We start from the raw sequence: 12,938 nt of genomic DNA, 5'->3' as shown, positions 1-12,938 counted from the left end.
TTATCAAGCAAACTGTGATCTCCAATTTATCGCCCATCATTGTGATTTTGTTGTATTTTTTTACTTTCCAGGCGTAGCGTTTTAAGCTGATATGTTTCAATTGACAGATATTTTAAGATGAGCTGTTATCTGCTCAGCTAACAATATTTCTTTAAAGCATGAACTCTGGCGATTTTTCACATATATCTCGAGGTCACCGAGTAGGCCTACTGTCGGTACAAAATAAAATGAAAACAATCGGTTCTATCTAGCTCGAGTTGCTGCAGCCAACAGCTAGAGCTGTCAGGCAGCTACAGTGCTACACTCTGGGGGCATGTAAATGAGCCCCCATGTTCATGCCTTTAGTACTCGGTGACCTCGAGAAACAGAGATCTATTTTAAAAATCGTCGGAATTCTCCTTTAACATAGTTTCAGTAGTTTGCCCAAGAGAACACTTCAAATAGAGTGTGATAAATCAGCATAATTTGGCTTGGTGGCTGGTTGGCCCTGGTCTTGGTATGCCAATAGCAGAGATCACACTTGCAATTTTTTGCTGACACCCCTATGGATTAGGTGTACTATAGGCTTATCTTCTAGTAAATTAATGGAGAATTTCACTTGTAGTTAAACTCAAACTACTCCTTATCCAGAGTCTCTGCTATCAGCCTCCCAGGACCACGGCCAGCTACCAAACCAAACATGCTTATCTTCAGCACTTTCAAGTCAAGTATTCTTGTGGGTGAACTAGTGAAACAATTTAATTTCATCTCTAAATTCCTCACATCTGTACTGAGAGTTTATTTTATTTTCGATTAGTATGTTATATTACAACCCACACACACATTTGGACATATTCATATTGGACAGGTTTTTATTTGGTCATCGTATAATTCATCTTGGTGATGTTTTTGTCTTTACAGAAGCAGCACTTAACCTGCCCAAATGGGCAAACAGATATGTAATACAAGTGTTTTGTTAATGCCAACACATGAAGTAGCACATTATACGCAACATTTCCTGCTTGGAAGAGCAGAGGCTCATGTCAACACACCATGATCCCTTTTCTAAGTGATTCACAACACATCACATCTCCATACTTTCTCAATGTGACATTGTTTTATAGGTATTCCATTGCGTGCCTCATATTAAATATACTTTTCATACAATACTTTTCATTTCATACAAGTAATGACCAGTAATCACTCCAGTTACTTAACTTAAAAATATGCGTTTGATGCGATCACAGACCAGGCTGTATTTGTTTAGGTAGTTAATAAGTCACATTGAATATTAAAATAAAAATGTCTAATTGACACAGATTCTTTGAAGTCACAAATGTGATCCATTAAATGCTCTTTGGAGGCCATTCCGACTTGAGGCGTCAGGCGTTTGCCACCCCGCTTTTTCAAAGCAATTAGCTTGCATTGGGCCTATGTACAGAGAAGCACATGATAAACTATGACAGTGTCACACATCGAATCGCCGTTAAAAAGCCAGACAGGCTGCATGTGGTCATCACGCTAGCACGTTCAGGGCATCGCTCAGAAGCTTCAGGTCATCCTTCAGGGATTCCAGCCCTCCGCGGATCTTCAGGGGGTTGTCCAGTACCTCGATGCTATACGTGTAGGGATCGAATTGCACTGAGAAAGGCCTCTTGATGCCTGCCACGTATCGCCTGTCACAGCAAATAAACCTTTACTTCAATCATGTTAAATGGCACAATCATATCATGTAAAAGTCATTTTTATGATTAATTGGGTGATGTTAGACATTGTGGGTTTGTCAAATGATTTGCCAGTTCTTGTGAGACAGAAAATATGTATCTCAATTGTATTTATGTAAAATCTGACCCTAATTCTATTGCCAGCCAGACACAAAAATTGCATCGACAGGACAAATCTAATATAAACACAAAAACTACATTTTCCTGAACAAATTATAAGGTATGCATATGCCTAATAAATAACAGCACTTGCTTAACAATGTAGCCTACCCCATTAACTCTTTCCCTCCTCTCACATAGTGTCAGATGTTTTGTCTAAGTTTTGTTTTTATGTAACACAACTATATGGAAATTAGTGCCCCTCTTGACTACTATGTGTGGGCATCACCTTAGCTTCTCTTTGGCGTCTGTGAAGCTCTCGGACACAAAGTACACGGACTGGTAGTTAAAGTCCTGGTAGGGCTGGACAGCGACTACATCTGGGTCGAACTCTCTCCTCTCGGGCTCGTCGGACAGGGAGTGCTGTGGAGGAGGACAGAGCCAGAGATGACCTGAGACTTATAGTTTTTCTCAATCGCTTTGGTGCTTTTCTCAGATCGGAATGAAAATTCTCATAACTATTAGTTCAACCTCCACAACATTTAGTAATTTGTGCACATCATAGTAGCAATTTCTCCTTCCTCTGAACAAATTGCAAATGCTTTTGAACATGTACAGTATCAATTGCTTTATTATGTCAGTCAAAATGAACTATACTTATGGATGCTGAATAGTCGTTCCCAATAAAACTAATGGTCTTCATTTCATTCCTTGAGTCATTACATACAAAATTGATGAACTAGTTATCAAATTCTGTCACAATGCTGTAGAATTGCAAAGAGCATATACAGCAAAACTGTGAAACGTACATATTCAGTGTCTTGTACTCACTTACTCCCCTAACTACAGCAACGTGTAACTTTACTGTAGTTTTCAAATGGCTGTACAAGTAGTGTATAGTGCTGTCTTGAGCATGTTCAGGTAGTGTCACCGAGTTCTGACCTTTTTTTGCATGGGAAAACACTGAGAGCATAAACTGTCGTAATGAAAAAATGACAAAGCCATTTGACTATCTTGTTCATAAACGATGGTGTCAAGACTTCTCATTTTGATGACACTGGCAGTTACTTGCTTTTGAGGAATGGACTATCCATTTTGAGCAAGTGATGTGCTTGTGCAGGTTATAGGTTTTGCAGTTTGCACTAATTGTTTTGAGAAATGCACTAACTGCTGTGCAAATGTTAATAATGATGTGAGAAAAGCACCAAAGCGACTGAGGAAAACTGTAATCCCCAAATCCAGAGGTGAGTGCTGCTCTCAGTGCTAGCGTTATGTAATAATAATAATAATAATAATAATAATAGTGTAATAGCGTTATACTCAGTAACTTCTGGGTATCTGTCCACCTCATGGAGCCACATCCTTTGTGAAAAGTAAAAAAGTGTCTCTAATTCCAACAATGTGATCAGAGCACATTTGAAACTCAGAGCATTTAGCTTGTGCTGATCATTTAAAACAATTCAAAATGTGAGTTTTAAAATGTATAACATTATCTGTAATTTATACTGAATTCAAAACCTGGATAGGTTGGGTCACATGAATTTTTCAGGTTTTCCATGTACCTATTTTGCCAGTAGGTGGCAGCAGTGTCACAAGAAGAAGACCAAAATTGTTGTATTGTATGCCCATTTTAGTTACACATGGGCACCATGTGTCTGAGAGTAAATACGTCTGCAATGGACTGAAACTGTTGGAGTGGACAAATAATGTGTCAAATAGATACCTCAGGAATTCTCCAACAACAGATCAACAGATTCAACAGATACAACCCCAGTTTGTACACACACAGTAGATGTAAACTAGATGTAATCCAGAACTGAAGTGTATGTAAACATACAGTAATTTCCTGTATATTAGCTGCATTGTGTATAAGCCGCAGGGCAGTGTTTTATGCAAGTTAAAAATACCATATTAACTGCCCCCGTGTTAATAACCTCATAGCTGAAGAAATTTTGCAAAATCAATGTATAAGCTGTGATAATAGTTGGGACATTTCGGTAAGTGGTACTTGTGTAACATTGAGCTGGACACTACTGACAAGGAGAAAAAAACAGGAAACATGATTTTCAGAGGTCTGCTTTCTTATTCCGTACTGAAGATGAAAATGTGGTTGAATGTGCAATTTGTCTGTAGTTCCTCTGATTCAGCCAGAGACATGTTTCAACTGACAGCTATTCACAGCTCTTGTAGACTAGAAGACTAGTCTAAAATTACTGCAAAATATTGTAGTATCTTCAAGTAGGAGGCATCATCGCTAACATCTACCAGTCTTCTAGCGGTAAAGTGTATGTATGAGACCTTGAATGTCAGAACTCACAGACACATATACTCACCACCAGCTCTCCATAGGAGGAGAGGAGTCCAGCCCCATAGGCTTTTACTGTCCCTCCCTGTTTACAGAGCCCAAACTCCACTGTGAACCAGTACATCTGCAAACACATACACACACACACACACACACACACACACACACACACACACACACACACACACACACAAAAGTACACAGCAGAAACATTAAATAATGACTTGAATGGGTAGCATACAGAGTTACACACACGTTATAAGTGTAATGGTAAAGTTTAAAAGCAGATTAAAAATGCTTACTGTCGACAGCTTCTCTATGTCTTCCTCAGAGGCTCCCAGAGAGGCGAGACCAATTGCCTAAAGTACACAAACATGAGACAGAGATTTAGACACGCAACACTGACCTCTCCAGTGATGCTTAAATATTCTGCAACAGCAGCATTGGCATCCTGCAGGGACATTTGCCCTTACCTGTGAGAACTGAGCAAACGTCCGGTCAGCCAGCATAGGAACATGGCCCAGGAGCTCATGAACACAGTCCCTGTGAAAAAAAGGAACAGAGGGTTTGGACCAAAGATTGTAGAACAGAGCTCTGTTCTAGAATCTTTGGTTTGGACTGATCTGATCTGTACCATATTGAATGCATTTAGTATTCCACTTACTTAATGACATTAATGATTGATTTGTAACATTAATGATTGGTTTTGTAATTGATTTGACATTAATGAATGATTTTGTTTGTACGTTTGTACTTAATGATTTAATGTAAGATACAAGTTGGCCTTATAGTGGGTGTTTCAGACTTTCAATATATATAATTTATTGGGGCAGCCGTGGCCTACTGGTTAGCGATTCGGACTTGTAACCGGAGGGTTGCCGGCTTGAACCCCTACCAGTAGGCACGGCTGAAGTGCCCTTGAGCAAGGCACCTAACCCCTCACTGCTCCCCGAGCGCCGCTGTTGTTGCAGGCAGCTCACTGCGCCGGGATTAGTGTGTGCTTCACCTCACTGTGTGCTGAGTGTTTCACTAATTCACGGATTGGGATAAATAGTAGTTAAGGTATTGTTTACTGTTGCTCTAAGCTATTGGTACTCTTGGTACTGTAGCTTGAACATCATTATTCTTTACTTATTGTTGCTTACTTACTTTTTACTGTACTTCCACTTTCCTCTTTTATTGTCTCCAAATGGCATACAACATACAGGCAGATAAAAATGAAGTGTGTACACAAACACAACATCAAGCATCCCTGCTTGACATCATCCATGAAAAAAAAATAAACAAGTACATCAAATAAGCCAGCCCAGAACTAATTCTGTCCCAGATCTGAATTTAGTAGAGCAGTGATTCTTGAGATTTTGGACCAAACATGTCCGCCAGACAAAAAATAAGGTTTGGTGGTAAAAATATGAACAATATTATTTGAAAAACTTCTCAAAATCTTAATCAGGACAAGGGTTGCACAACAAGGCATGGTTTCATGTTGCCTCATAAATAGTTTTTGTTCTAAATTATATAGAATGTAGTCAGTGCCTGGAAAACCCCATGTCCGGAAGCAGATTTCCTCATTTCAACATACCATAAAAATATCTAAAAGTAATGCAAAATGTATCATAATAATTATATTGTATATATTTAAGTAAATAATTTGTCATCAGTATCAAAAGTCAGAAATTGTATATGTTTTGAATGTACTTTTGAATCAGTCGAACTTGAAGTTTTGGTCAACACCGTCAGACTTTTTTTTATAATGAAAAAAATCAGGAATAATTGTTGGCAGTTAAAATACAGAGGACCCCTTTAGCACTTCCTAGTTCTTCCTCATGTCATGATACCTTTCTAGTTCTGGTAAGTTTTTCATATCTCGTGTATTTAATATCCATCTATTAACACCTGGCATGTCACAACCATAATGTGTCAACACCGAAATGAGCAAAATACAACATTTGTGAAACATGTTTTGTAATTAAGGCTTAATTTTAAGAAGATTATGGAAGTCACAGGCAACAGATATGCTTAAAAACTAATTCTTGTATAAAATACATGTGATATAAGGGGAAAATCTAGCATTTTGTCAACTCCGTCAGATGTGGGATTAGAGAGACTGATAAATCAAACTATTTGTGGGAAGTTATTCAAAAAAATCATTTAATAGACATTTCTATGTGTCTGATGGTGTTGACAAAAATCGAGTGCGAGTCCAGCAAACATGTAATTTATTTAAAAAAAATGTACAACTGGGAGGTTGAACCAAAACATGGTTAGATAGCCAAAGCTACATTTAACAAAGATGTGTTAATAGCTTTTGAAAATATTCTCTTAGAAAATGTAAAACCTGTTTTGTCCCTAATCTCAAGAATCACTTAGAGAAATGGCACTAGGAACAAATGAATGTCTGACAGAGGCGTGAGCTAAATGAATGCAGGTGAATGTAAATGTAACTCACGGTTCGGGAGAGTGCATCGGGGCCGAGGCGTGGCGGATGTACTGGGTGCATTGGAACACACGGAAGGCCAGACTGGCTAGGAAATCCCTTGCCGAGAGGAGACCAGCAACGGGACGCAGAGTAAACCCTGTGCGCTCTGTGGGTATAAACAAGTATAAGTATATAAGTATATATACTCTTTTGATCCCTATATAAGTATAAGTCTCTGCATTTATCCCAATCCGTGAATTATTGAAACACACACAGCACACACACAGTGAGGTGAAGCACACAATAATCCCGGCGCAGTGAGCTGCCTGCTTCAACAGCGGCGCTCGGGGAGCAGTGAGGGGTTAGGTGACTTGCTCAAGGGAACTTCAGCCGTGGCCCACTGGTCAGGGCTCGAACCGGCAACCCTCTGGTTACAAGTCCAGAGTGCTAACCAGTGGGCCACGGCTGCCCCAAAACATATAAAAACGTATAAACAAGGCGAAGGCGGGGAAAGGAGAGGTGATTGACTTCTCATGTTTTGCTATCACATGTTTAAGGCGCAGTGCCGTCCACTTTACGATGTATGATTCAAGTGCACTTGTTGTCAGATTGCGTTCATTTCTCCTCACTGTCCTCTAGCTGTCTGTTCTGTGTTGTAAAAAAAGACTCAGTGTTTCATATATACTTCTAATACAATGTAATGTTGAAATGTAAACTTTTCAATTTTAAGTTCTTCTAATCAAAAGAAAAATGCATTTGTAAAATCACCACTACAATGCAATATGCAGACTAGTACATTGTTCCAACAAATTAGACATGGTAAGCTCAGGTAAACATATAGACACATACTACCACTCGGGTATAAATCATATATAAGCTACACCAAGTAATAGTAGGAATCATATGTTTACAAAATAGTGATAAAGTTATGTTTGTGCAAACAAAATACTGTATGAGTACTATCTAGCAATGAGAAGTAAGATATGAATGGCTTTAAAATAGTAATTAATTTGACAAACAACTAAAGCAAACAAGTATAGTGGCGCCATGCTGACCGAAGAGAAACCCCACATTGAAATATGTTAAAATGATAAGCTATACATAAGATAAGTATACATTCTGATTCCTCAATTATTCACTGATCCTACAGAGAACACAAGTCCCTCCTTTCCTGTCCAGCAGTAGACAAGCCAAAGAACCGGCACACAATTTAAAAATGGAAAATGATAGAGCTTGATATAAGATGACTCTCAATACTCTCACTTCTCTCACTTTTATGTCTAAATAACACGTCTAGTCCAGGCTGTGCTCTTACTGCTATGACCACCTTGTGAAGTAGCCTTACCTTTGAGGAAGCGAGACACATCCTCCAGCTGAGGGATGTTGTCAGGACTGTAACCACAGTGTTTCTCCAGCAGACGGAAAGCCTCCAAGTGCTCACTGCACGCGTGGGAGGTGTACAAGTCTCTCAGGGTGCCGTACACCTCTCGCCTACATACACGCACATACACACACGCACGCGCACACACACACACACACACACACACACACACACACACACACACACACACACACACACACACACACACACACACACACACACACAAACATAGAGAGAGAGAGAGAGAGACAGAGAGACAGACAGACAGACGCAATTGTACAGAGCAAAACACACACACATCAATACACAATATATAATATGCAAAGCAACACATTCCCACAAACATAAACACACACACCCGCAACACACACACACTCGCAACACACACACTCATACAAATACACACAGCATGACACATGGATTGGATAGAACAGATCTACATGAATAAATCCTCAAAATATGTTCTGCTGTTTCCTAACTGAATTAAACTGAAACATACCAAACATACCAAACTACATTAAAGAGTCTGAATGGAATAACAGCTTCAGTAAGTCACTGGACTGCTCACAGCGCCCCCATTTCACTAGTGCTTATACGACACAGCCTAAAATGCTTAGTGGCTTGTTCAGGCTGGCTATGATTGAGTTAATTCAGCATTCAGCTTGGGAACAGAATAATAAATCTCTCGAAAAGTAAACAATTCCCCCCGAAACAATTGTGTTATTGGAAAGGAAACCCTCGAGGGACTGAGGGGAACAAGATTAGTCAGTGATACACTGAACTTGCCTGGTCTGGGGACCAATTGGATTTGAATTCAGCATATTATGGTCTTTGGCCTCAAAACCAGTTTAATCTAACTTACCAAACAAACAAAAGACAAAAAAAACATGCAGTGTTTCTGAGAAATTATTGATACAATTAAAGTTTCTTTCCAAATTGGGCCTGTGAATGTTCAAAATAAAAATAGGATTTTGGAGTTTGGTCATGCAGTGTCCGGAAAATGACCATGATTGATAGATTAGATTATCCTGCCTTGCTTCCCTGCCATCTTTCTCTGCAGCTTGCAGAGACAGTGGAAGTGGCATTGTTAATGTTGGGTGTGTGAGCCTCTAGTGGAAAACTACAAATGTGTATACATCACATAGGCCAGATCAATTAGCAATTTGTCAAGATGCTGCGTGCACACACACACACTCTCTTACACACACACACACACATGCACACACACACACACACACACACACACACATGCACACACACACACACACATGCGCACACACACACACACACACACACACACATGCGCACACACACACACACACACACACACACACACACACACACACAAACTCACCATGTCCCAATCTCCTCCTCTGTGTACTCCACTCGAGGTATGTGCTCTCCACTAAATAAGACAGAAAGGCATGTGACATTCAAAAGGTATAATGAGAATTATTATTATATCTCAAAGTGCTGCTACTGTGTATATGATGTAGCCTACGCACTGTTTGTATCTGAATGCAATGTCTCCAATCATCTTCCTGCGTTGTCTGTAGACGGGATCAGTAAATCCCTATGGAATATCATAAGTCATTATAGTGAAGCTATAATAGTAATACTGTATCAATATGGAGTATCTATGGGTCTAAATGATAAGCCCAGACTGACCGGATGGTCCTGGTCCAGATCGGGATCAAATTTGGTGACGAGATGATGACATTGGTCCAACTCAGTAATCTTCTTTGGAAACCAATGAACTACAAAAAAAAATGGTTTGAAAAAGGCTTGATTCAGATAATAAATATATACACATTTTGAATGGTTAATTACTGTAAGAGGATATCCAGATCATAAAGCCAGACAGCCACTTTCTCAGATCATTATTTTATAGACTAAGCATGGCTCACATTTGACTTCCTTGGTGGTCCTGACATCCTCTGCGATGCGTTTGATGGAGCTGACCAGTGTGCTGACGTCAGAGAGGTGCACCTCACACTGGACGAAGTACTCCAGATCCTCGAGCCCATCGCGGGGCTTCCTGCTCGGACGAGTCTCGAGATGGTTGATCTTTGCTTCAAACGTCTGTATAAGTAATCACGAAACTGCTTCACTGATGAGTTTCATAACAGTTAAAAACATAGACATTAAGCCATACTACTATGTGAAGACACTGAGTAAAGCACACTCTCAGGGCACTGATTACATTCGGTAAATATGTGGAGGCTTCAATGGTTGTGTGAAGATAGATTATAGCAGTGTTATTACTGTACAATTGTATAATGAAATACGAACAACCAGTGGCGCATGTTTTACGTAATACTAATTTCCTCTTTGAATTGTATGCCCAGTTTTAAATACTGAAGTCATAGTTCTGTTGAGGTCTGGGGAAAAAGTTGGGAGGCAGTAATTCCTTATTGCCCACGTGCACTCAATAATCGTAAATAAATATACACTGGTACTGTCCAATGCCCCTCTCACTTACCTCGAACACCTTCAGAGCTCGCGACAACGTGGGACTCTTCGAGCGTCTCAAAGTGAAGAAGAGATTAAGCAAGGCCTTTCCATCGTCCTCCTCGAAGACGATCTGCTCGTTTGCTTCAGCAGCTTCGGCGGCAGCAGCTGCAGCCTCCCTCTCTTTCCTTGCATCCTCTATTAAACTCTGGCGCCTTCCCACAAATCTCGGAGACTGGAAAGGGGAGAACAGCACACTTGTATTACATAGAGATGAAATTCACTGAACCTCTACTCCTTAAGTAGCTGTCAGTGTTAACCCCTTTGATATTGTGCCATACTGTAGCGTGGCCGTCCTTACCTGTGGTGGGATACTTGTTGAGATCGATTTACATCTCCAAAAGCGCTTTACAGCTTCAATGCAGTCTATGTAAACCTGTTGCATAGCTTAGACTTAGAACTTGACACTCGGTCTATACTTCTACAATCACCTTTACAATGTTTGCAAACCGGGTCCTGGGCTTATAATACCTGAATACGTTAGCTGTGTGCTGTGCGTAAAAGCGCACGGTGCCACTTACTGTATGGCTAACCAAGCCAACACGTAACTAAGAACAGTTGTTTTCCTAAAACAGTGTAGGCTTGGAATTATTGACACACCGTTTGATACAACTGTCTTACCGTGATTGAGTCGGCTCGTTCCAATTCGGACGCTGCCCTGCGGATGCTCTTGGTTGACGAAGTCGAGCTGCTGGAATTGGGCATGTTTGGATAGATATGTACTCCCTGTTCCCGCTGGGAGTTCGCCTGCTGATATTCTGTTTCTTATCGCTGTGGCTTCTGATTCCTTCCCCCCTGTCGTGTCCCTGTTCGTTTATATAGAGGTAATTTCTCTTTACTGACGTCAAACGCGGAGAACCTCACCAGCTCGCGTTACCAACGCGTGCTCACCCTCCTCCTGCGCTCCCAAGCTTGTGTAACTTCGCAATTTCTACTACACAAACATTAATTACATCACTTACACAACGTCATCATTTATTTTGGGTTATTGTTGTACATCCTTGACAATTTACTTGCTTTTTCTTGTGCTCCAGATACTTGTCTTGCATGAATTGCTTGTGGTCAATTTCTTTATTCATTTGTTTGTTTGTTTTATTAGATAGATACTCATTAATTGACAGACAAAATGCTTTAAATAAGTCGGAGTTAGCTGTGTGTACTGATTTTCATCATTGTCCCTAACCAGTTCTTATAAAAGGCAGCCTGGAATAAGAGAGCAAACAATGGAAAATACAAAAAACACGTGTATGCAAACTGGTACCCATGCTAGAACAGTGCATACCCATTAAATAAACAAAGAAAGAACATTTGTAAACATTAACAAACAGTATGCTACACATTGACAAAACCAGTAAATTGCAGATATCGTACATCCTGAAGGTTTGGAAATGGCTTCTCACATTTTAAAATAAACAACTAACAAGTAACTTAATGTGAATTGCAACATGAATAATGATGATTTGGCTCATTTCACGGTTTGATCATATAACGTTGATTTTTGTCACTGTGGAATATACCCATGCCTTCGGATGAAAATAGTTGTAACCTTTAAATATTAATATTATTGTCAAATTTTAAGACAGTCAAATGTGTGAGTGTGATGATAGGCCAGCAGGGACCACATTTCAGCTTTGTAATTCCAAACTAAAGGTTTTAAAACAGAACCAAATAAGTTAATCTCATTCATTGTTAACAACATAAATTTGGGAATGTTTTTCCTCATGTCACCTTGGAGAAATGTGTACCCCCAGCGGAGGGTTGTCCGACGTGTAAACGGGATTAAAATGCGATGCATTTGCCCTGGAGGCGTCGAGAGTCGAATGATTGGGATCTTCGGATTGGATGCTGTTACTTCTCCGATCCCCCAAACACAAAGGTTGAGTCTCCAGCATGGAGACGGAAAATGTGAAAGAGCACTCTGATAGCCACAGGCAGTCAGGCGAAAGGGCTACTTTTATTGAGAAGGACAGAGCAACGGAAGCAGATAAGATGCACTGACATTAAGACATAAAACACACACATTTTCCACTCTGCTTGCAGTCATGTTGTGCATGAAATCGGTTTGAAGTACTCTACTGTTGTTGCACTTTCTGGGAAACAGTGTGCGCTTAATCAATGGCCAGCTGAGAGGAGAGCATCATGCTCAGAAAGTTGAAGAGACGTCACGTCTGTTGTTTGGGATCTATTTTTTTTTCATTTAACATACAGTGCATAGGGAAGTATTCACAGCGCTTCACTTTTTCCACATTTTGTTATGTTTCAGACTCAAAATGGATTCAATTAATTATTTGTCTCATCAATCTACACACAATACTCATGTTTGTCCTTCTTTACGCTTCTCTCATCCTCTCAAAGGAACTCTGGATCTCATTCATAGTGATCATCGGGTCCTTGGTTACCTGTCTGACCAAGGCCCTTCGTCCCAGATTACTCAGTTTGGCTGAGCAGATCTAGGAAAGCTGTTGGTTGTTCCAAACTTTTCCTTTTGAAAATGATGGAGGCTATTGTGCTTTAGGGCTT

At 40.1% G+C, this 12,938-nt stretch overlaps 1 protein-coding gene across 2 annotated transcripts; it reads right to left on the bottom strand.

The window, feature by feature from the left end:
* Positions 1-1,495: 1,495 nt before the first annotated feature.
* On the bottom strand, positions 1,496-11,123 carry th (tyrosine hydroxylase). 2 transcript variants are annotated; one of them, XM_076302117.1, is made up of 14 exons: positions 11,040-11,123; positions 10,711-10,794; positions 10,390-10,593; positions 9,815-9,989; positions 9,576-9,664; positions 9,413-9,480; positions 9,262-9,312; positions 7,872-8,017; positions 6,557-6,692; positions 4,581-4,650; positions 4,410-4,466; positions 4,136-4,231; positions 2,092-2,225; positions 1,496-1,655 (listed from the first exon to the last, which is right to left on the bottom strand). In XM_076302117.1, the coding sequence occupies exons 1-14, from the start codon at positions 11,121-11,123 to the stop codon at positions 1,496-1,498; spliced, it is 1,554 nt and encodes a 517-aa protein (XP_076158232.1). The 2 variants fall into 2 exon arrangements, with proteins under 2 accessions (XP_076158232.1, XP_076158241.1); XM_076302126.1 differs by lacking the exon at positions 10,711-10,794.
* Between the last annotated feature and the right edge of the window lie 1,815 nt (positions 11,124-12,938).

Source organism: Alosa pseudoharengus, unplaced genomic scaffold (genome assembly GCF_046254945.1).
Source record: "Alosa pseudoharengus isolate Yale_2024_CS ecotype anadromous, Long Island Sound unplaced genomic scaffold, YU_APseudo_1.1 YU_APseudo_1.1_scf_10, whole genome shotgun sequence".
Classification (NCBI taxonomy): Eukaryota; Metazoa; Chordata; class Actinopteri; order Clupeiformes; family Clupeidae; genus Alosa; species Alosa pseudoharengus.
This window is presented reverse-complemented; position numbering and strand designations above follow the sequence as displayed.